General features: G+C 38.7%; 1 protein-coding gene across 7 annotated transcripts in view; it reads right to left on the bottom strand.

Annotated features, from left to right (window-relative positions):
- Positions 1 to 443: 443 nt before the first annotated feature.
- Cyp2c6v1l1 (cytochrome P450, family 2, subfamily C, polypeptide 6, variant 1 like 1) overlaps positions 444 to 26,126 on the bottom strand; it is a 38,279-nt gene continuing 12,596 nt past the window's right edge. For 3 of the 7 annotated variants that reach the window (XM_087591406.1, XM_087591556.1, NM_001429263.1), the window contains 4 exons: positions 6,762 to 6,903; positions 3,684 to 3,871; positions 1,940 to 2,081; positions 444 to 783 (listed from right to left, as the gene is read on the bottom strand). In XM_087591406.1, coding sequence (XP_087447532.1) covers positions 602 to 783; positions 1,940 to 2,081; positions 3,684 to 3,871; positions 6,762 to 6,903 — 654 coding nt within the window. In that variant the 3' untranslated portion in view covers positions 444 to 601. Of the gene's footprint in view, positions 784 to 1,783; positions 2,082 to 3,683; positions 3,872 to 6,761; positions 6,904 to 26,126 lie in introns of all 7 variants that reach the window. The other 4 variants (XM_087591505.1, NM_001429262.1, XM_087591616.1 and 1 more) reach the window with 2 other exon arrangements.

Genomic DNA, 26,126 nt, shown 5'->3' with positions numbered 1-26,126 from the left:
AGACATGCACTGAAGATGAAGGTTGGGTCTTCAGACTTGAATGAAAAGGGCAACAGGAGGAACCGGTTCCTCCCCAGAACTGCCACTTTACATGCTCTGTTATCATTATACGGAACAACATGATATATTGAGAATCTAGTGTTTTGGTTTTAGCCTGAATTGTAAGGAAACACTGAACAAAGGCAACTCAATCAAAAGATCTTATTTTTGAGAACATAAAGAAGATAAATTTCTGTGAATTACCAGTGCTATAGCTAAACCACAGTAAGAACTCAAATTTAGATATACATAGGTACATGAGATTGGGAGACTGTTACAGAGAATAGGGAAGTGCAGATATATGTGAGCAGTGACTCCAGAAACTGGAAAATGCAATGTGTATATTTCTTGAATCTTGAGGAGTGTAGGAGTTATTTTAAGGGAGAAAATACAATACATCCGGAGCCAGGCAATTTGATCTCTTTATTTATTTATTTATTTATTTATTTATTTATTTATTTTTTTGGTTCTTTTTTTCGGAGCTGGGGACCGAACCCAGGGCCTTGCGCTTCCTAGGTAAGCGCTCTACCACTGAGCTAAATCCCCAGCCAATTTGATCTCTTTAGAGAGGAATGAAGCACAGCTCATAAAATGGTGGCAGAGAGGCAAATCCATTGAAAACTGGAGTTGTATCGATATCCTTTGGGTGAAGTACAGATTTCAGCTTAAAGTTTTGTAAAATCGTGGTCAGGAATAAAAATAACTCCATGCGGGCTAGGCCCTCTCCTGCACACATCCGTTTTCCTAGGAGGAAAATGCCAAAAAAGGTAATTATTCCTTGTACACGGTGTTGACCTGAGATGTACTGCACTGGTACAAAAAATACAAGGGAATAACAGTAACTACTGAGTTAAAGCATACATTTTTTTAGATTAATGGATGGCTAAAGGAAAAACATTTTAGACAAAAAGAGTCATTTTTCAAACTAACATATGATATCAAAGAATACATCATTCAAAAGTACTAGTCACCTAGATAGATGTTATGATCTTACCTATATTCAAAGCAAGAGGAAAGTTGTGGAGGGGGAGGTTTTTAATTTTTCATAAAGAACATAAAACTAAGGTAGCACACACACTACAGAAATGTACTTTATATCCACTGTTCATACCCTGAATTTGGGAGAGGGGAACCCTGAGGCCACTGCAGGGCATGATGGCATATCTACAATATTTTCATCAAACTAAGGTGATCTGAAAATTTTTCAAAAGAGAGAAAATGTCCTCTTCAATTGGTTAACAAACTTCAAAGAAATGATCTCCATTTTCTTTTGAATATTATTTGTGACCTATACCCTTTGAGTAAGTTAGACATTTTAATGAGAATGCTGCTCTATGTTTTGTACAAAATGTAATGTGTGAAAGAGCAAGGTATGAACTTTTCCCAGTATCCCTCTGGCCTAGGGATATGTGATAATCTCACATGCATTAACTATACTGTATTGGCATGAAGTAATCACTCCTCTGTTTCCTGTATATGTTTTAGGCCCCTTGGTGCTTTTCTATGTTTTAGGAGACATAGCTTATTATCCAGTCTGGAGGTGAGTAAGAGCAAAGAAGGAATTTAATTTTGAAGAAGTCTCCATTTTCATGGGGAGTAAGTAAAATGTAAGTGAAGTTTAGTTTCTAGAATGGTGTCCTTGGTATTTCTGTAATTTACCTAAAAGAAGAAAGCAAATTCCCTATACTCTAGGTTTCTCAATTTATGAACAACTTATAAACAATCAAAACACTCATTTTCATACCCTGATAAAGAAGGTGGTCATATCCAGGACAGTGCATACACAATGAAAATTATGCTCCTTATCATGCAGATGCAAGCTATCAGCACATGTAGAGTCACACTCTAAGTCCCCACGGTTCTGCATGTCACTGGAACCATGGAAATGAGTTTCTATTACCTGCTGAGAAAGGCATGAAATAGTCACTTTTCTTAAACTTTCCATTCCCATCTAAAAAGTGGCCAGGGTCAAATATCTCTGGGTCGGGGAATTCCTTGCTGTCATGCAGCACTGATGAGAGTGATGTTATTATTGTTGTTCCCTGTAATGACACACAGAAGAGTAACAAACAAGCAAGTTACAAAAATTCATGACTTATAAGGAAAATAGTAAATAACATAGTTCAATCTTCTGGTCCATAGGTAAGATTAAGTTTAAAGAATATCGGGTATATTTATGACAGAGAAAGCATAGGAAGAGTATGAGAACTGTGACAGTGATGTTACTAAAGTGCCTTCAGATCAATTTTAGGTCAGTACTTCAGTAGTGAAATCATCATCTCTAGCAGAATTTTAAGCAAGCAACATGGCTGCTTGGGCAAGAGATCATATCCAAACTCCTTTTAGATCTGTGTGACCTGGCTATAATACAGATATGCCTTAAATTCCAGGAGACAAAGGCAAACAAACCTCTGAGTTCAAGACCAGTATTGCATAGAGAAAGTTTCAGTTAAACCAAAGCATAGGTCCAGGAATGGTAGCATACACCCTTAATCCCAGCACTCAGGAGACAGAGACATATAAATCTCTGAGTTCCATTTAATTAGTTGCATTAGTTCAGTGACCTAAAAGACAGGAGAAAGGAGTGGAGTTCATGGTAGTTCATTTTGTGGAGTTCAGCAGCAGTTTTTATCAGGGGCAGATTTACAGAGACAGGTTTCAAGGAGAACAAGTTAGACACAAGTAAAGTCAGAATGACTCAGACAATATAAAGAGTCAAAAGATTAGAATAGATTGCCAGAGTTAGTTTGATTGGGTGAGAATCTGAGAGAAGTCAGATTGAATCAGTCAGCTTGGAGAGAAGTTTGGGCCAAAAGAACTGAGTTAAACCAGCCAACCAGAGTTCAAAAAGAACAAGAAAGGATGTGCTTATTTAGCATTAAACCTAGATGACAACTTCATCAGGTGAATAAAATTTACCCTTACAAAGTTCATATCAAAAACATTATTCATCACAACCAGACTGGTTAAATCCAGAAATGCTTGGATGACCCTACCCAAAAGAAGAGAACACTTCTCATACTCATGAGAAAAACGTATACTTACTTAGGTCATACAGCTCAAAGATACAAATGCTACATATTTTCTCTACCTTAGGAGTCATGGTTAAAATATTTGTGTGTTTTAGGCTTTTTAACTTAGGGTATATGTTGGGACTAGATAGCTAAATGCAGGTGATTGTCAGTGGAAACGCATGGGGGTAGTAGAATACATGTTAAATGAAAGTAGAAAGGACAGTACTGGGGGCAGGATTTAAAGAGGTAGTAAAGTTATATGAAAGGGAAAGTTGGCAAAAAAATGAAGGCTTAAACAAAATGTGATGTATGTAAGAAGTTATGTAGAAACCTACATAGCATTCCCAATGGGAAACTCACAGTCCAAGGAAAAAATATGTAATAAAGGGGTATAATTGAATGTGTATATTATCAAAGAACAGGGCAAGTATGATAGAAGTGATAAGTTTAAGCATGGATAGAGAAATAAGGAAAAGAAAAAAATGAGGGTTAAGGATTCAATCATATCCTCAATCCTCAGGGAATACCATGAAAGAATGGGGAGAAAAAATGTAGGAATCAAAGGTAAAGTGTGACTGAGAAGACTGGAGCACACAGCACAGATGTGCAGCAGAGAAAAGGAAAGCTTACCTTGGGTATTAGGTAGTTCCTGAACTTAATGTCACAGGTCACCGCATGTGGCAGGTTGGTAGGAATGAGGTCAATGAACCTCTGGACCTCATGAATCATGGCATCTGTGTAGGGCATGCGGCTCCTGTCCTGCATGCAAGGGCTGCGATGTTTGCCAACCACACGATCAATCTCTTCCTGGACTTTAGCTGGTTGGTCACAGTAGAAGTGTTGAAATGGGAAAGAAGTAAATTGTTTATCACAATGCATGACTACATGATGCACAAAAGTAGCATTACAAATGCATTTTATATCCAGGAGTACATTAAGGCATGCAGATATGCTATATATAGATGCATATCACTATCTCACTAATAGCTGTTAAAATACATCACTATGTATTATTATAATAACAAGAACAAAAGGATTAAGTAAATACTTCAAGTAGCATAACAACATAAATAACCGTCATATCATAGTCTGAAAAAGATAATTAGAAATCAAACATTGAATTTTTGTCAAAAATATATCTTAAAATATCTTTAGTTTGTGTGTGTGTGTGTGTGTGTGTGTGTGTGAGAGAGAGAGAGAGAGAGATAGAGAGAGAGAGAGAGAGAGAGAAATTTGGTGGGATATAATGTTCATAATAGGTCACCGTCAAAGTCAACAAGTGCTTCTGAAGTATAAACATATTTGTCAATAATTAATGTTTGCTATGCAGCCAATTACATAAAATATCTTCTGTTGTGAAAAATGAAAAACATGAATTACAGTTATATTCCATATGCTAAAAGACAGCTTCAAAAAGACAACACAAGCATCACACTTTCTGTTACTTCATGAACAATGTGTTTGATTTCAGAATTTAGTTATTCCAATTTTCACTGTGAGATTCATTGACAGTATATAAATATGATTATCCATCATGAAAAATTTGATCATCTTCTACTAGTACTAGTCATTTATATTTAGTTTGCAATATTCCATTTTATGAGTTTAAAATTGTATCTAAGTATTTAAATTCATAGCTCTTGAAATAAAAGCTCAGTTGATGTAGGCATCAGACCACATATTACTTCTCCTTTTTCCCTCATCTTTGTTCATGCATGCAGGATCCACATGGTAAAGACAGAATAGAGATCTCTATAGGTCATGTGTCCAGAAACCTAGCCTTTATCTTATCTTTCTATGTGGGCTGTTCTGATTCCTGGAGCCCATGACTTCCTTGACCCTGATTCAGAGAAGTAGATAAAAATATTCTCAGGTGTTTCATTAAGAAAAGACACATTTCTACGAATACTGGAGTCCAGGCTTACATTTTTGCTTAGCAGTCTCAAGGCAAGTGTTTACATGTGACTCAGGGGTCTTTCTAGAGGATGTCATGCTTATATTTAGTCTGATGTTCTGAAACTCTGTGACTGTTTCTTGGATTAGTGGTTTCATTCTCTTCACATTGCAGAGTATTTAGAATGGTTTATTAAGGTGATAGATAACACACACACACACACACACACACACACACACACAGTTACTAACTTAACTAAGAGGTAGATCTTGCCCCTAAAATTCACAAGCAAATTAGAGAAAGGTGCTCTGATCCTCTCAATTCTGGAACTGGAACATGGTCACTCTTCCCCTTTCATCCCTGTAGATTGCTCTTTCTCTGTCAGCCACTAAAGATCTTTGAATACAGGGCTACTTAGGCTGACTCTTTAAAAGCAACTCTGTCTTCTTCCATGGGGGACACTTAGTCACTGCAGGACTGTGGGTAGAAAGGGAGCCCAAGCAAGAAGAGACCCCTTTTATAAACCTTTTATAGCCCTATGTTGGCTCCTTATTGTTTTCAATCGACATCCATACTGTAACTGTAGAAATGTAGTTTACATGTTCATCTGATATCTATGTTACAGTGTCATCTTCCCTGCCCCATTTTTCTTTGTTCCTCATTACACTGTTGTATTTAAGTATTTTTGTGAAGCTCTTAATCATGTGACATTTTCCATTTCTCCTACCCTTTAATTATTAATTATTATTCATATTTTTGCTAGAGTCACTTTAATGTAAATTACATAAAATTGAGAGGTGAACTTCATATATGCTAAAATATTGAATGTATTTAAAAGTAACTTTTGGGTTGGCACAATCAGATGCTTTCTCCAGGGTACACACTCCCCTTTAAGAGGAAACAGAGGGAACCACGTCCCCTTTGGAAGAAATTAAGACAGTTCTTATGGATGCTCTATTTACTCTGATGACAATAATATAAGAAAAACGTCTGTCGCACTTTGTTATTTCCTTTTTTCTATCTCCAGATGTTAGACTAATGAAAGCATTAAAACTGCATACTTACCACATGTGCAATAGTAACATTTAAAGCTCTCTGGCTACATAAGTGTCATAGGGAAACTTTTGTTCTATCCAGTAATATATTTTTTTCTTAAATTTTAAGTATACAGACCTATTCAGAAGCATGATAGATAACTTAATAAATACTGTAAAATAATAATAGTAGAATAACTTTTCTATAATAATATTTTTAAAATAAATGCTGCTGGTACAACTGGAATAAGTGTGAGCAATATAGGTTGCATGGAAATGGATATTTGAAATAATAACATTCCTTTTTCTATAACTATTGCCTTATATGGAAATAACTTTCTAATGAATTTATTATTTTTACTCCTTCTCAGAGTAGACATTATCTCAGATAAGCTCAGAAATTCCAGAATTCATGCTTATTTCAGTGAAGTAAGTTTTCACCTCTGTATACCTCAAAATTAGGTTTATTAGAAACAAAGAAGGTAAGTACAAAAAGTTGCCTGCTCTGAAAACCTAATTTGGGGACAAAAAATGTATAGGCAAAGCAAGCCAAAGAAGGCTGTAAGTGCCTTTCCCAGATTATCTCCAAAAGAACCCAGACACTTAACAGCATTCTTTTCCTATGTGGACAGTCTCTTCATTCCTCTCATTCATCCTACACTTTCTGGCCAGTAGCACAAAAAGTCAAGGGCAGACTTTTCTAAGAATAATACACAGGACATCAACAACGTCTTCCCAGCATACAATGAGAATGCCAAGGTTCACCACCTGTGTCCTTACCTGTGACTTCTGGACACTTCAGCAGGAGCAACAGAGCATATCTCAGTGTTGTGCTTGTTGTCTCTGTCCCAGCACCAAACAAATCAGTCACAGTGATTGATAAGTTTTCAAGTGTAAATTCCGAATGTGGATTGTGATTTTCCTAAGAATTGGTTGATGTAATTTTCTGGTAAATTGTTTACAAGCACCTATGATAACAATGATTCTACAATATCACCCCATTTTCTGCATGGTTACCAACACAGAACTGAAAATATAGTGCCAGAAGAAATTAGCACAACATTGCAGAGACTAATACAGAGGATCTAAATTTCATTCCGTACACTCATATATTTTTGCTTGAATTCAGAGATACTCTACATCTAAATTTGTATGATAAAAATTAGCATCAAGACTTAAAAGGATGTAAACAAGATTGTTGTTCATTCATTAAAAACAAAAATCCATATGCTAAATATAGTGAGAAAAAAATCAAAGGCATTTGACTCTAACAATATGGGGGGTCTCTGTTATGCTACAACTGGTCTATAATCCAAACTGCTTGCACTGTAGTAAAATAAACCAGTTCTTTCTTTAAGGTATTTGTACTACCCTTAAATCAATAGGATTGAGAAAGTGGTTACACACTGTTCAAGATGTTACAAGCTTATATTACACATTTGTTATTCATTGCTTTGTTCACAACTTTATGGACTCAATATTGCTGCAAATTTGCACCAAAGTTGAACTTGTAAAAAGTATAAAAGTTCAAATATCTAGAAGGAATGGGGAAAAAATAGTCTCACAATGTGAAAATACCATGGCTCCATTCCATAAGCGAGTTCACTAGTAACATGTCATGTATAGGGAAGAATAATTAGACCATATAAACTGAGGAGAGAATAGGTCATGAAGACAGGGGAAATACACACAAATAGCTCTACTAGGATGAAGGAGAGAGTATTTATAACATAATTATGAAAACGATGAATAAAGCTTAGCAGATAGCATACGGTAGGGATTTCATCATATTATATCTATGGATATTTAGTCAGGATATGATTATTCATATATCCTAATTTAAAAATAAGTAACACTACAGTGTTTGATATTATGTAATAACACTATTAACACAATTTAAATCACCTTATCTATGTTAGTATCTGTGAAAAATACACATCTCCCTTTCTCACATTACTTCAGGTACTTTTGTTTCCTGAAATTCATTTTATCTTATCGTTCTGGTGGATCCTTCCGAAAAATCATGAGAAGTCATATATTGTCTTTTTTCTTATTTTACTAGCCCTAGTACAGTGGTCCAGACCATGGGAATCGTCTGGGAAAGACTAGTAAAAGCATGTATTCTTCAATTCTAATTCTTTATTTCAGACAACAAAGTACGGCATGAAAGACAGCAAATCATAACCTGCACCTGCACTTATGAATAAATTTTTACAAATCTATGTCACATCCTGTTGTCCATTTTTTAATAGAAAGATGGCACTAAATGATTGTGGCCATATGTTCTTTCTATGGAAAATAAGTATTCATGAGCTGACCCTACACAGAAAAATGTTTACAAGTCTATGCTCTAGCACAGTCATACTGATTGGTCTCTTTGAAAATTTCAGACCAATTCCTCTTATGAATATCAATGAAAAATTACTCAATAAATATCTTACAAAACAAATCCAGGAACACATTAAAATGATCATACATCATGATAAAGTAGGCTTCATCACAGGGATGCAGGGATGGTTCATTATACAGAAATTCATCAAGATTATTCACCAAATAAACAAATTCAAAGAAAAAGCCACATGATCATCTCATTAGATGCTGAAAACGCGTTTGATAAAATCCAACATCCCTTCATGTTAAAAGTCTTGGAAAGATCAGAAACTCAAGGCCCATACCTGAACATAGTAAAAGCACTATACAACAAACCAGTAGACAACATCAAACTAAATGGAGAGAAACTTTAAATAATCCCACTAAAATCAGGAACTAGACAAGGCTGCCCAATCTCCCCCTTCTTATTCAATGTAGTACTCAAATTATACCTAGAGCAATTGGAAAAAAATGAGGCAAAGAGGATATAGTTAGAAAAGAAGAACTCAAAATATCACTATTTGCAGATGATATGACAGTATATTTAAATAAGCCCAAAAGATCTACCAGAGAAATCCTCAATGTGGTAAATGGCAGCAAAGTGGCTGGGTATAAAACTAACTCAAACAAATGAGTGGCCTTCCTCTACACAAAGGAAAAACAGGCTGAGAAAGAAATTAGGGAAATGACACCCTTCATAATAGTCACAATTAATATAAAATACCTCTGTGGAACTCTCATCAAGGAAGCAAAATATCTGTATGACAAGAACTTCAAGTCTCTGAAGAAAGACCTCAGAAGATGGAAAGATCTCCCCTGCTCAAGGATTGGCAGGATTGATATTGTAAAATTGGCCATCTTGCCAAAAGCAATCTACAAATTCAGTGCAATTCCCATCAAAATTCCAACTCAATTCTTCATAGAATTAGAAAGAGAAACTTGCAAATTCATTTGGAATAACAAAAAAACCCAGGGAAGCAAAAACTATTCTCAACAATAAAAGAACTTCTGGGTTAATCATAGTCCCTGACCTCAAGATGTATTACAGAGTAATAGTGATAAAATCTGTTTGGTTTTGGGACAGAGATAGACTGGTAGATCAATGGTATAGAAATGAAGAGTCTGAAATGAACATACACACCTACAGTCATTTGATCTTTGACATAGGAGCTAAAAACAGCCAATGGAAAAAAAGATCGCATTTTCAACATATGGTGTTTTCAACTGGCAGTCAGTAGGTAGAAGAATCCAAATTGTTTCATTCCCTTGTTTATAATAATAATAATCATTTATTGTTTCTGCTTTTTCACTAGGATATTTTTATTTACATTTCAAATAATATCCCCTTTCCTGGATTGAAATCCATAAGCCCCTAGCTCATTTTCCCTTCCACTTCTTCTATGAGGGTGTTTCCCCAACCAACCAACAACCCCTTCCCACCAACCTCCAATAAGCCTATTAAAAAATGTGGTACAGAAGTAAACAAAGAATTCTCAGTGAGGAATATGGAATTGCTGAAAAGTACCTAAAGAAATGTTGAACATCCGTAGACATCAGGGAAATGCAAATCAAAACAACTCTGAGATTCTACCTCATACCAGTCAGAATGGATAAGATAAAAAACTCAGGTGACAGCAGATGCTGGCGAGGATGTGGAGAAAGAGGAATACTTTTCCATTGTTGCTGGGATTGAAAGCTGATACAATCACTCTGGAAATTAGTGTGGAGTTTCCTAAGAAAAAATGGACATAGGACTACCTGAGGAATCAGCTATACCACTCCTCAGCATATACCCAAAAGATGTTCCACTGTATAACAAGGACACATGCTCCACTATGGTCATAGCAGCCTTCTTAATAATAGACAGGCGCTGGAAAGAACACAGATGTCCTTTAAGAAAAGAATGGAGACAGAAAATGTGGTACAGTTACACAATGGAATACTACTCAACTATTAAAAAGAATGACTTCATGAAAAATAAAATTCTTACACAAATGGATGAAAGTATAAAATATCATCCTCAGTGTAGTAAGCCAAACACAAAAAATCACACGTGGCATGCACTCACTGATAAGTGGATATTAGCCCAAAAGCTCTGATTACCTTATGGACTATCCATATGAAGCTCAAGAAGGACAACCAAAGTTTAGATGCTTCAGTATTTCTTAGAAGGTAGAACAAAAATATTCATAAGAGGAAATATGGAGACAAGATGGGAGCACAGACTGAAGGAAAGGCCATACAGAGACTCTGCACTTGGTGTTTCAGCCCATATATAGTCACCAAACCTAGACAATATTGCTGATTCCAAGAAGTACATGCTGAAAGGAGCCTGATATTGTTGTCTTCTGAGAGACTCTGCCAGATCATGACAAATACAGGTTGGCTTGCAGCCAACTGAAAATAGGGTCCCAATTGGATAAGTTAGAGAAAGTATTGAGGGAGCTGAATGGGTTTGCAACCCCTTAAGAAAAATAATACCATTCTGGAAATCAGTCTGGAGGTTCCTCAGAAAATTGGACATTGAACTGCCTGAGGATCCAGCTATACGTCTCTTCGGCATATACCCAAAAGATGCCCCAACATATAAAAAATACACGTGCTCCACTATGTCCATAGCAGCCTTATTTATAATAGCCAGAAGCTGGAAAAAACCCAGATGCCCTTCACCAGAGGAATGGATACAGAAAATGTGGTACATCTACACAATGGAATATTACTCAGCTATCAAAAACAATGACTTTATGAAATTCGTAGGCAAATGGTTGGAACTGGAAAATATCATCCTGAGTGAGGTAGCCCAATCACAGAAAAACACACATGGTATGCACTCATTGATAAGCGACTATTAGCCCAAATGCTTGAATTACCCTAGATGCCTAGAACAAATGAAACTCAAGATGGATGATCAAAATGTGAATGCTTCACTCCTTCTTTAAAAGGGGAACAAGAATACCCTTGGCAGGTATTCTTGCCAAGGGCAAAGGTGAAAATAGATACAGAAGGAACACCCATTCAGAGCCTGCCCCACATGTGGCCCATACATATACAGCCATCCAATTAGACAGGATTCATGAAGCAAAGAAGTGCAGGCCGACAGAAGCCGGATGTAGATCGCTCCTGAGAGACACAGCCAGAATACAGCAAATATAGAGGTGAATGCCAGCAGCAAACCACTGAACTGAGAACGGGACCCCCGTTGAAGGAATCAGAGAAAGAACTCGAAGAGACTGAAGGAGCTCGAGACCCCTTATGAACAACAATGCCAAGCAACCAGAGCTTCCAGGGACTAAGCCACTACCTATGGACTATACATGGACTGACCCTGGACTCTGACTTCATAGGTAGCAATGAATATTCTAGTAAGATCACCAGTGGAAGGGGAAGCCCTTGGTCCTGCTAAGACTGAACCCCCAGTGAATGTGATTGTTGGGGGGAGGGCGGCAATAGGGGGAGGATGGGGAGGGGAACACCCATAAAGAAGGGGAGGGGGAGGGGTTAGGGGGATGTTTGCCCGGAAACCGGGAAAGGGAATAACAATCGAAATGTAAATAAGAAACACAAGTTAATAAAAAAAAAAAGGAAACAATAGCCGATAAATAAAAGGAAATATTATAAGTTCAAATAATTACAAAATGAAAAAGAAAAACATTACCAACAAACCGGAGCTTCTAAGGACTAAACCACCATCCAAGAGTATACGTGGACATACTCATGGCTCCAGGTGCATATGTAGCAGAGTATGCCATTGTCAGCCCCGAATTGGAGGAGAAGCCCTTGGTCCTGCCAAGGCTTGGTGCCCAATTGTAGGGGAAAGTCAGAGCAGAGAGTTGGGTAGGGGTGGATGGGAGGCTGGGGGAACACTCTCCCAGAAACAGAGGAAGGGGGAGATGGAATAGGGGGTTTATGCATGGGAAACTGGATAAGGCTATACCATTTCAAATGTAAATTTTAAAATATCCAACAAAAAAAAACCTTTTTATTATTTATTTTACTTTTCATTTAAATTTTCTTGGACACTTTATATATTTACATTTCAAATGTTATCCCCTTTCCCTCCTCTCCCAGAATCTCCTCCCCTGTCCCTCTCCTTCTATGAAGATGCTCCCACTCCCACCTACCCACTCCAACACCTATACTCTTGCATTACCCCACATTGAAGACAGGAGACTTCCAAGGACCAACTGCTTTTCCTCCTATTGATGCTGGACAATGCCACCCTCTGCTACATATTCTCTACTTACCAAATGCTACATAGCAGACAATAACTAAGTGCTGCTCTTCATACCCAGTTTTCTAAGTCCACTTAACAGTGTGTCTGGATCCAAATGTAGAATCTAAAAGTTGATTGCATACTATGCCTTCTGACTTCATTGCCAATGTAATACATGTGCGTAAATTACTTAAATGATATATAGGATATTCATTGGTTTTCTCCTAAATATTCTTAAGAAGTATGTCTTTCCCAGTTTACATTCCAGATAACAAAATATTGCTGTTCACAGAGATCAGCATTTGAGCTCAAAACAGTAATTTCTGAGAAGCTTTTAAATGATACTAACCTTTCACAGTTAGGTTATATGTATATATGATCATATATTCATATACAGAGTTGTACACATGCATGTGCATATACAAATATGCACCCATATACATATGTCAGGTTTGCAGGCACACATTCCATATAATTAATAGTCCTATACTACAAATAATAAAGTGACTACCTTGTCTTGGCATTTTATTACAAATAAAATTAATTTGTGACCGGGGTTGCTTGTTCATAAGTGCTAAATACAAAGTGTTGATAGCAGTAAAGCTAATAAGACTGACTTATACTTACTTCTCATTAGCTTAATTTGGTTAGGTAGTTTTCAATTTCCCATCTACAGTTTTACTATTGTGCACATTTTCTAAGTTACTCAGATTTATCTGGCTCAATGCAACTTGTACTGAGTTGTTCAACTGCCACTCTATGTGTGCCTTAGTCCAGAATAGCTGATGCTTCCACTCAGGTCCATAGCTTCCACTACCAAAGATTGAGAAACTCCTCCCTCACCTGCGGTCCTTACCCAGGGTCAAATCCTATCCCTAATCTGCATCTGGAACCTCTGGTCTATATCACTGGTCATATAACGTCACCATCTTGGATATTCACTGGTAAATAAAACTATGAGTATTACAAGATACCCAACTACATTTGGATTAGTTTTAAAGCCTGCAGCAAGGAATTTAGTACCCAGAAAAGTGTTGCTGGTTAAAAGCCCATGGATGGAGAAGCCAAAAACCCGAGGTTACAGCTTACTGATGTTATAATGCTAATGGTCATAATGTTCAACTACTGTGTGTGTGTGTGTGTATGTGTGTGTTTGTGTGTGTGTGTGTGTGTGTGTATACATAAACTTGGGCTGTTATAAATTTAGGTACAATAAGTTTCTGTTTACAGATTAGAAGTCTATGCAGATCCACAGGCACCCATGACTGCCTGACCATTCACTCACAATGTCCTTCTTATTCACCATGATAAGTTGTGTGCCACAACTGGTCAAACATGTTAAATTCTTATCCATCATCATGTCTCACCTTCTTAAATGATTGACTTTCTTCTGCAGTATCTTTCATTCAGAGAAGAGTCCAAAGGTTTCAAAGCCAAAGTAACTTGTAAGGACATTCAATGTGCTTTTGCACAAATGGGAAAGAAGTCCTCAAAACTTCATCTATAGAACCTAAAATTATTTTAAAACACAGTGTCTCATGGGGAGCAACTCAACATCCTCATATGATTTTATTTTTCAGGTAGATTCAATTAAAATTATGGGTCTTACTAGAGGTCAGAAATCCAAATCTTTTCTTGTTGAGTATTTTATGATTTTTTAAAAAGAGAATATTTACCCTCCTAGAACGTATTCCTTTTAATGTTTATTCATAAAATACAAAATTATTCATATTTAACATGCATAAAACAAACCTGATTAAAGTAGTACCTCCAAACATCTAAAAAAAAAAAAAAAAGAAGTCTATGCAGAGATGTGTGTATTATAAAAGTGCAAAAAATAAGAGTCCGAGTACTCAGCCCTTTATTAACCCCATATTCCTGCTAAGAAGTGGTAGAAAAGCTGTAAGAATTAGAGGATAGGATGCAGAGAAGTGATGTGCAAATAAAACGACACACTTATGCACATTTGATCTTTGACAAAGAAGCCAAAAATATACAAAGGAAAAAAGAAAGCATCTTCATTAAATGGTGCCATTCTATCTGGATGTCTGTATGTAAAAAATTACAAATAGGCCCATATTTGTCACGATGCACAAAGCTCAAGTGCAAGTGTTTTGAAGACCTCAATATAAAACCAGATACACTGAATCTAATAGAACATAAAGAGGGGAAAGGGCCTTGAACTCATTGGCACAGGCAGAAATTTCCTAACGAGAACTCCGATGGCTCATGAACTAAATTCAGGAATTGATAAATGGGACCTCATGAAACTAGAAAGCTTCTGTAAGGCATCAGACATAGTCAATAAGACAAATTGATATCCTACAGGTTGGGAAAAGGAGATAGGTGTTGGGGGAGAGTGTAACTTAATCTTATATTGTGTGGGTGAAAGGACTGAAGCACTGAAGGCCAGCAGAAAGAATTGAAACAGGTGAATTCAGGAGGTAGGAGGTTGGGAGGACAATCTAGAATGTACCAGAGACATGGGAAGTGAGTGATTCTCTGGAATCAGAGAGGGCAGATACCCTAGATGAAAGGCCCCACAGTGGGGAGAAGGAAATTATTGAATTCGCCACCAGCAGAAAGACAGGTCATTAAATGAGAGATGGGGTTGCTATCACACAACCAAAGCTCTGACCCATAATTCTTCCTGTCCGAAAGCAATGCAAGGATGAAAATGGTGAAGAGCCTGAGGAAAAGAAAGTCCAGTGACAGGCCCAAAGTGGGGTCCAGCTGAAGGGGAAGCCCAAGACCTGACACCATTACTGACCCTATGGGGTGTTCACAAAAAGGGACCTACCATGACTTCTCTCCAAAAGACCCAACAAACAGCTGAAAGAGTCAGGTGCTGATATGTGTACCCAACCAATGAAAAAAAAAACTGCTTACCCTCCAGTTGAATTAGGGAAGAGCTGTAGGAAGCTAAAGAGGAGGCCAACCCTGTAAGAGGACCAGCAGCCTCAATTAACTTGGGACGCTGAGATTAGACACTGGATCACCAACCAGGCAGCATACAACAACTGAGATGAGACCTCCAACACATATACAGAAGAGGATTCCCAGGTCTGGGTTAAGTCAGAGAAGATGAATCTAACCCTCAAGGGACTGGAAGCCCTAGGAAGTTTAGAGGTCTGTTGGGATGGGTATGGTGGTGACATCTTTCTTGAAACTGGTGGGTGGGGAGTATCGGGAAACAGGGAGCAGGTATTGGATGTAGAACTCCCAGGGAGTGGATCACAAGGGGAATAAAATCTGGAGTGCAAAAATAAATAAATAAATAAAGAAAGAAAGAATGAATGAATGAATAAGTAAACAAACAAACTCTCAAGAAAGAAATCAAAGAAGATCTCAGAAAATGGAGAGATCTCCTATGGTCATGAATTGGTAGAATTAACAAAATAACACTACCAAAGCAATCAATAGATTCGATGCAACCCCCAGTAAAATCCCAACAAATATTGTTTTTTTTTATTTTCATTTTTCTACATACAGTCTGCCAGTTAGACCAACACTAGTTTTTGAAGGAGTTGTCTGTTTTCCATTGTATATTTTTTGTCTTCTTTGTCAAAGATCAAGTGTCTGTAAGTTTTTAATTTTATTTCTGGATCTTGAATTCTATTCTGTTGACCAGTGTTTCTGTCCCTGTACCAATACAAACTTACAGACACTTGATCTTTGACAAAGAAGACAGAAAAAAACAGTATTTGTCACATTACACAAGCTCAAGTCCAAGTGAGTCAAGCAACGCAACCCTAAAACAAGATACTTTGAATTTACGATGTAACAAAATGGAAATTGGGAAAGAGCATGGAACTCATGTGCACAGTAGACTATTTCCTAAATAAAATGGCTACAATGGCTCAGGCTCTAAATAAAGAACTGATAAATGGGACCTCATGAAACAGAAAAGTTCTGTAAGACAAGGACATTGTCATTAGGACAAATTGAAATACAACAGATTGAAAAAAAATGTTCAGTAACTTGACATCTGATAGGTGTTAGTATTGAAAATACACAAAAATCTCAAAAGCTAACCACCAAAAAACAAAAAAAACACACACACACATTCAAAATGAGGTATAAAACTTAACAGAGAATTCAAAAAAGAGGAATCTCGAATGCCTGAGAATCACTTAAAGAAATGATCAAAGTCCTCAGTGATCAGAAAAATGCAAATCAAAATGGCCCTGAGATTCCACAGTACACCAATCAGAATGGCTAAAATCAAAAATTCAGGTGTCAGCACATGTTGGCAATGATGTGGAGAAAAGGAACCTTCCTCCATTGATGGTGGGATTGCAAACTGGCACAACCACTCTGGAAATAAACTTGCAGGTTCCTCAGAAAATTGGAAATATATCTACCTGAAGACCCAGCATATACCCAGAAGATGTGCCACCATGCCACAGGGTGTGTCTTCCCCTATGTTCATAGTGGCCTTCTGTGTGACAAACAGAAATTATAAACAGCCCATATGTCCCCCAAAGGAAGAATGTGTTATGAAAACATGGTTCATTTGCAAAATGAAATACTATTTACCTATTAACAACAATGGCAACCTGAGTGAGGTAACTCAGACCCAAAAGGACATGCATGGCATGTACTCACTAATATATGCATATTAGACAAAAAGTACAGAATTCCCAGGATACAGCCACAGAATTCAAAAAACTAACAAGCCAAAGGGCACAACTGAGCCTGCTCCAATCAACATGGCAGAGAGAAGAAAGCAATCGTGGTAGGCGGGAGAGCAGACGGAAGAAGAGACCAGGCTGGGAAAGAAGCTGAGGTGGCAAAAGAAGAAACATTATCTTGTATTGGGGGAAACAGGACTAAAGCCCTGAGAGTCAGATAAAAAAATGGAAACAGGCAACCTTGGAAGATGGGTTGTAGGGGAACCCTCTAGAATGTACCAGAGATCTGGGAGGCGAGAGATTCTCAGGACAAAAAGGGAGGGACTCCAAAAGAAATTCCCTCAGAATATTGGACATAGAACTACCTGAGGACACAGCTATACACTCATGGGTATATACCAGAAAGATGCTCCAATATATAGCAAGGACACATGCTCCACTGTGATCATAGCAGCCTTATTTATAATATCCAGAGAATGGAAACAACCCAAATGTCCCTCAACAGAAAAATGGATACAGAAAATGTGGTACATTTACACAATGGAGTACTATACAGCCATTAAAAAGAATGATTTCATGAAATTCACAGAACTAGAAAACATCATCCTGGGTGAGTTAACACAGTCACAAAAGAACACACAGGGTACGTATTCATTGACAAGTGGATATTGGGACAAAATCTCAGAATACCGACAACACAACTCAGAGACCATTGAAGCTCAAGAAGAAAGAAGACCAAAGTATGGATGTTTCAGTCCTACTTAAAAAGGAGAGCAAAGTAATCACAGGAGGTTTAGTGTTAGAAGAACATGAAAGGAATAGTGGACGGGGAGAGGAAAAACAGGGGCGAGGCTCAGGTTTGGAAGGAGACAGGGGAGATGTTCAGAAGATCAGGAAATTGAACAGAGTGTGTAGCAATAGAAGATGGAGAACTGGGTGGTAGGCTATAGAAAGTCCCAGATGCCAGGAAAACAAAGGCTCCCAGGACCCAACAGGGATGGCATTAGCTGAAATACCACCACCACCCCAAAAAAGAGAGAGGGAACCTGTAGAGACAATATCCTGAGGTTAGGCACATCTCTGATTGGTGAATGGAGCCATTCAACCTTCTCAAAAATTTAACCCTGAATTGCTCCTGGCTAAAGGAAATAGAAGGATAAAGAATGGAGAAGAGACTGAATGACAGACCACCATAGACTGACACACATGGGAGTTTGAGAAAGGACTGAGGTAACTGAGGGGGGTTGCAAGCCAATAGGAAAAACAACAATATCATCCAACTAGACAGTCCAGAGCTCCCAGGGACTAAACCACCAATGAAAGAAGGCACATAGAAGGACCCAGGGCTCCAGCTGCATATGTAGCAGAGGACAGAGTTATCTGGCATCCATGGGAGGGAAGGCCCTTAGTCCTATGAAGGGTTGATATCCCAGTGTAGGGGAATGCTAAGGCAGTGAGTTGGGAGTGAATCAGTGGGTGGGGAAGCTACCTCATACAGGGGAATAGGGTAAACTGAGAAGGAGGATAACATTTGAAATGTAAATAAATAAAAGAACAAGTAAATTTTTTTAAAAAAGGAAATGCCCTACAGTTGGAGAGGGAACAGGTAGAGTCCACCTCAGGTAGAAAGACAGAATGTCAAGTGAAGGAATTGGGTTGCCATTCCGCAGTCAAAAACTCTAACCCAGAATTGTTCCTGTCTGAAAGAACTGCAGGGACAAAAATGGAGAAGAGACTGAGTGAAAGGAGGTCCAGTTACAGGCCCAAATTGGGATCCAGCTCAAGGGTGGCACCAAGGCCTAATACTATTACTGATTCTATGGTGCATTTGCAAACAGGAGCCTAGCATGGCTGTTGTCTGAGAGGCTAAGGAAGCAGCTGAAAGAGTAAGATGGAGATACTTACAGGATACTGAAGTACATAAGCTATGGACCCTTGTGGTCAAATTATGGAAAAGTTGGAAAAAAGGAAGAGGGGAACCCCATAGGAGGACCAGCAGTCTTCCTAGACTCCCAAGGTCTTCCTTGTTGTGCCACCAACAAGGCAGCATACACCAGCATATTTGAGGCCCCCAATGCATATACAGCAGAGGAATACCTGGTCTAGTCTCAGGGAGAGAAGATACACCTAACCCTTGAGAGAATTGAGGCTCCAGGAAGAGTGAATATCTAGTGACATGGTGCTGTTGGGGACAAATTATTGGAGACAGGGGCACTGCTGAAATATAGGATGAAGAACAATCAGAAGGCAGACTGAGAGGGAGATAAAAACTGGACTGTAAAAAACATTAAAGAGGTCCCCTGCATTCCAGACACCGCCCAGAACTGAAGGGATCCGATCAAAAGCTCCCTGATCAAATCCCTTGGGAGGGAGAGTTAAACCTTCAGAGGGACAGACATGGATGGGAAGCCAGAAGAGATTATACTCTGCCCACATTTCTGACTCCAGAGGAAAACACCTAACGCGATCTGGGATCCTTGTGCACAGGGGCCGCGGGAAAAGGCAGCACAGGCCCTCCTGGTTGCTGCCCTCACAGAGAGCTCAAAAGAAGCCCCCCATTAGCAACTTCAGCCCAGGGACCACAGGTAAGACCAACTTTTCTGCTCCAAGCGACATGTCTGGTGGACTCAGGACACACAGAGGCAAAATTCCTCTGGGACTGGACACTTCCGGTTTTTAGCTGGAGCCCCAACCCCAATGATCCCTGCCCAGAGTTCCCTGCTCCCAAACCCCTTGGGAGAGAGAGCTCACAACCTGGACAGGTGGGCACTCCTGAGATTGCAGGGTGGGAGAAACCATGAATACTGTCCATTCCTGCCCACATCCCTGGCCCAAGAGGAAACTGTATATGGCCTCTGGGAACCTGAATATAGAGGCACTCGAATGGCAGATTCCCTGCAGTCCAGACACCAGCCAGATCTGAAGGTAACTGGTCAACAGTTCTCTGCACCCAAATCCCACGGGAGGGGGAACTAAACTTTCAGAAGAGCAGACGCGCCTGGGAAGCCAGAAGAGACTACACTCTGCCACATTTCTGACTCCAGAGGAAAACACCTAAAGCCATCTGTGACCCCGGTGCATGGGGCCTGAGGAAAAGGCTGCGCAGGCCCTCTTGGTTGCTGCCCTAACAGAGAGCTCAAAAGCTGCCCCCCCACAAGCAACTCAAGCCAGGGGACCACAGGTAAGACCAACTTTTCTGCTCCAAGCGACCTGCCTGGTGGACTCAGTATACAGGCCACAGGAACAGCTGAAGACCAGTACACATGAAAGACTACACACCCAAAAGCAGAACACTCTGTTCCCATAAGTGGCTGAAAGAAAACAGGAAAACAGGTCTACAATACTCCTGACACACAGGCACATAGGGCAGTCTAGCCACTCTCAGAAATGTCATAACAAGGTAACACCAGAGAAAACCTGACAGCAAGAGGCAAGCACAGGAACACAAGTAACAGAAAACAAGACTACATGGCATCATCGGAGCCAATTCTCCCACCAAAGCAAACACTGAATATCCAAACACACCAGAAAAGCAAGATCTACATTTAAAATCACATTTGACCATGATGATGGAGGACTTCAAGAAAGACATGAAGAACACGCTTAGAGAAACAGAGGAAAACATAAATAAACAAGTAGAAGCATATAGAGAGGAATCACAAAAATCCCTGAAAGAATTCCAGGAAAACACAATCAAACAGGCAAAGGAATTAAAATCGGAAATAGAAGAAATAAAGAAAGCACGAAGGGAGACAACCCTGGATATAGAAAACCAAAGAAAGACACAAGGAGCTATAGATACAAGCACAATAAACAGAATACAAGAGATAGAAGAGAGAATCTCAGGAGCAGAAGATTCCATAGAAATCATTGACACAACGTTCGAAGATAACATAAAACGGAAAAAGCTACTGGTCCAAAACATACAGGAAATCAAGGACACAATGAGAAGATCAAACCTAAGGATAATAGGTATAGAAGAGAGTGAAGACTCCCAGCTCAAAGGACCAGTAAATATCTTCAACAAAATCATAGAAGAAAACTTCCCTAACCTAAAGAAAGAGATGCCCATCAACATACAAGAAGACTACAGAACTCCAAATAGATTGGACCAGAAAAGAAAGTCCTCCTGTCACATAATAGTTGAAACAAAAAATGCACAAAACAAAGAAAGAATATTAAAAGCAGTAAGGGAAAAAAGGTCAAATAACGTATAAAGTCAGACCTATCAGAATCACACCAGACTTCTCAGCAGACACTATGTAAGCCAGAAGATCCCGGAAAGATGTCATACAGATCCTAAGAAAACACAAATGCCAGCACAGGTTACTGTATCCAGTAAAACTCTCAATAAAAAATAGAGGGAGAAACCAAGATATCCCATGACAAAACCAAATTTACACAATATCTTTCTACAAATCCAGCCCTACAAAGGATAATAAGTGGTAAAGCCCAAAATAAGGAGGCAAGGTATACCCTAGAAAAACTGAGAAACTAATTGTCTTGGCAACAAAACAAAGAGAAGAAAAGCACACAAACATAATCTCACATCCAAACACGAAAATAACAGGAAGCACCAATCACTATGCCTTAATACCTCTTAACATCAATGGACTCAACTCCCCAATAAAAAGACATAGATTAACAAACTGGATACACAATGAGGACCCTGCATTCTGCTGCCTACAGGAAACACACCTCAGAGGAAAAGAAAGACATTACCTCAGAGGGAAAGGCTGGAAAAAAACTTTCCAAGCAAATGGTCTGAAGAAGCAAGCTGGAATAGACATTCTAATATCAAATAAAATCAATTTTCAACGAAAAGTCATCAAACAAGATAAGGAAGGACACTTCATATTCATCAAAGGAAAAATCCACCAAGATGAACTCTCAATTCTAAATGTCTCTGCTACGAACACAAGGGCACCTGCATACATAAAAGAAACCTTACTAAAGCTCAAAGCACACATTGCAACTCACACAATAATAGTAGGAGATTTCAACACCCCACTCTCATCAATGGACAGATCATGGAAACAGAAATTAAACAGAGACATAGACAGACTAAGAGAAATCATGAACCAAATGGACTTAACAGATATTTATAGAACATTCTATCCTACAGCAAAATTCTATCCTTTCACCACCCCTGGAACTTTCTCCAAAATTGACCATATAATCAGTCATAAAACAGGCCTCAACAGATACAGAAAGATAAAAATAATCACATGTGTCCTATCAGAACATCACAGGCTAAAGCTGGTCTTCAATAACAATAAGAGAAGAATGGAAGTTGAACAATGCTCTAGTCAATGATAACCTGGTCAAAGAAGAAATAAAGAAAGAAATTAATGAACTTCTGAATTTAATGAAAATGAAGGTACATCATACACAAACTTATGAGACACAATGAAAGATGTGCTAAGATGAACACTCATAGATCTGAGTGCAGAAAGAAACAAGAGAGAGTATATATAAGCAGCTTGGCAGCACATCTAAAAGCGCTAGAACAAAAAGAAGGAAATACACCCAGGAGGAGTAGAAGGCAGGAAATAATCAAACTCAGAGGTGAAATCAACCAAGTAGAAACAAAAAGGACCATACAAAGAATCAACAGAACTAAAAGTTGGTTCTCTGAGAAAATCAACAAGATACAAAAACCCTTAGCCAGACTAATGAGAGGACACAGAGACTGTGTCCAAATTAACAAAATGAGAAATGAAAAGGGAGACATAACTACAGTATCAGAGGAATTCAAAAAATCATCAGATACTACTACAAAAAGCAATATTCAACAAAACATGAAATTCTGAAGGAAATGGACAATTTCCTAGACAGAAACCAGGTACCGAAGTTAAATCAGGAACAAATAAACCATTTAAACAACCCCACAACTCCTAACGAAATAAAAGCAGTGATTAAAGGTATCCAAACCAAAAAGAGAACAGGTCCAGGCGGGTTCAGTACAGAATTCTATCAGACATTTCATAGGAGACCTCATACCAATACTATCTAAACTATTCCACAAAATTGAAACAGATGGAGTGCTACCGAATTCCTTCTATGAAGCCAAAATTACCCTTTCAGCTAAATGACACAAAGACCCAACAAAGAAAGAGAACTTCAGACCAATTTCCCTTAAGAATATCGATGCAAAAATACTCAATAAAATTCTGGCAAACCGAATCCAAGAGCACATCAAAACAATCATCCACCGTGATCAAGTAGGCTTCATCCCACGCATGCAGGGATGGTTTAATATATGGAGAACCATCAAGGTGATCCATTATATAAACAAACTGAAAGAACAAAACCACATGATCATTTCATTAGATGCTGAGAAAGCATTTGACAAAATTCAACACCCCTTCATGATAAAGGTCCTGGAAAGAATAGGAATTCAAGGCCCATCCCTAAAAATATTTAAAGACATACACAACAAACCAGTAGCTAATATTAAACTAAATGGAGAGAAACGTGAAGCCAACCCACTAAAATCAGGGAGTAGTCAAGTCTGCCCACTCTCTCCCTACTCATTCAATATATTTCTTGAAGTTCTACCCAGAGCAATCAGAAAACAAAATGAGATGAAATGGAAACAGATTGGAAAAGAAGTCAAAAATCACTATTTTCACATGATATGATAGTATATTTAAGTGATCCCAAAAATTCCACCAGAGAACTACTAAACCTGATAAACACATACAGCAAAGTAGCAGGGAATAAAATTAACTCACATAAATCAGTAGCCTTCCTCTACACAAAAGAGAAACAAGCCGAGAGAGAAATTAGGGAAATGACACCCTATATAATAGTCCCAAATAATATAAAGTACCTCGGTGTGACTTTAACCAAGCAAGTGAAGTATCTGTATGATAAGAACTTCAAGCCTCTGAAGGAAGAAATTGAAGAAGATCTCAGAAGATGGAAAGATCTCCCATGCTTATGGATTGGCAAGATTAACATAGAAAAATGGCCAGTTTACAAAAGGGATCTACAGATTAAATGCAATCCCCATCAAAATACCAATCCAATTCCTCAGAGAGTTAGACAGAAAAAATTTCAAATTCATCTGGATAACAAAAACTCAGGATAGCTAAAACTGTCCTCAACAATAAAAAGACTTCCTGGGGAACCACTATCCCTGAACTCAAGCAGTATTACAGAGCAATAGTGATAAAAACTGCATGGTATTGGTACAGAGACAGACAGATAGACCAGTGGAATAGAATTGAAGACCCAGAAATGAACCCACACACCTGAGAGCACCTGATTTTTGACAAAGGGACCGAAACCATTCAATGGAAAAAAGATAGCATTTTCAGCAAATGGTGCTGGTTCAACTGGAGGTCAACATGTAGAAGAATGCAGATCGATCCATGCTTATCACCCTGTACAAAGCTTAAGTCCAAGTGGATCAAGGACCTCCACATCAAACCTGATACACTCAAACTAATAGAAGAAAAACTAGGGAAGCACCTGGAACACATGGGCACTGGAAAAAATTTCCTGAACAAAACATCAATGGCTTATGCTCTAAGATCAAGAATCGACAAATGGGATCTCATAAAACTGCAAAGCTTCTGTAAGGCAAAGGACACTGTGGTTAGGACAAATCGGCAACCAACAGATTGGGAAAAGATCTTTACCAATCCTACAACAGATAGAGGCCTTATATCCAATATATACAAAGAACTCAAGAAGTTCTACTGCAGGGAGCAAATAACCCTATTAAAAAATGCGGTTCAGAGTTAAACAAAGATTTCACATCTTAGGAATGCGGAATGGCTGAGAAACACCTAAAGAAATATTCAACATCTTTAGTCATAAGGGAAATGCAAATCAAAACAACCCTGAGATTCCACCTTACACAGTGAGAATGGCTAAGATCAAAACCTCAGGTGACAGCAAATGCAGGCGAGGATGTGGAGAAAGAGGAACAGTCCTCCATTTTTGCCGGGATTGCAGACTGGTACAACCATTCTGGAAACCAGTCTGGAGGTTCCCCAGAAAATTGGACATTGTACTACCTGAGGACCCAGCTATATCTCTCTGGCATATATCCAAAAAATGCCCCAACATATAACAAAGACACATGCTCCACTATGTTCATAGCAGCCTATTTATAATAGCCAGAATCTGGAAAGAACACAGATGCCCTTCAACAGAGGAATGAATACAGAAAATGTGGTACATCTACACAATGGAATATTACTCAGCTATCAAAAACAGTGACTTTATGAAATTCATAGGCAAATGGATGGAACTGGAGAATATCCTCCTGAGTGAGGTAACCCAATCACATAAAAACACACATGGACTCATTGATAAGTGGTTATTTGCCCAAATGCTCAAATTACCCTAGATGCAAAGAACACATGAATCTCAATGATGACCAAAATGTGAATGCTTCACTCCTTTAAAAGGGGAACAAGAATATCCTTGGAAGGGAATAGGGAGGCAAAGCTTAGAACAGAGGCAGAAGGAACACTCTTTGAGAGCCTGCCCTACATTTGGCCCATATATATACAGCCACCAAACTAGGTAAGATGGATGAAGCAAAGAAGTGCAGGCTGACAGGAACCGGATGTAGATCTCCTGAGAGATACAGCCAGAATACAGCAAATACGTACGTGAATGCCATCATTACACCACTGAACTGAGAACGGGACCAATGTTGAAAGAATCAGAGAAAGGACTTTTAGAGCTTGAAGGTGCTTGAGACCACAAGAACAACAATGCCAACCAATCAGAGCTTCTAGGGACTAAGCCAATACCCAAAGATTATACATGGACTGACCCTGGACTCCAACTGCATAGGTACCAATGAATAGCCAGCCTAGTAAGAGCACCAGTGGAATGGGAAGCCCTTGGTCCTGCCAAGACTGAACCCCCAGTGATCGTGATTGTTGGGGGGAGGATGGTAAT

Source organism: Rattus norvegicus, chromosome 1 (genome assembly GCF_021556685.1).
Source record: "Rattus norvegicus strain SHRSP/BbbUtx chromosome 1, alternate assembly SHRSP_T2T, whole genome shotgun sequence".
NCBI classification, from domain to species: Eukaryota; Metazoa; Chordata; class Mammalia; order Rodentia; family Muridae; genus Rattus; species Rattus norvegicus.
Note: the sequence above shows the minus strand (reverse complement) of the source record. Positions and strands in the feature narration are given on the sequence as shown.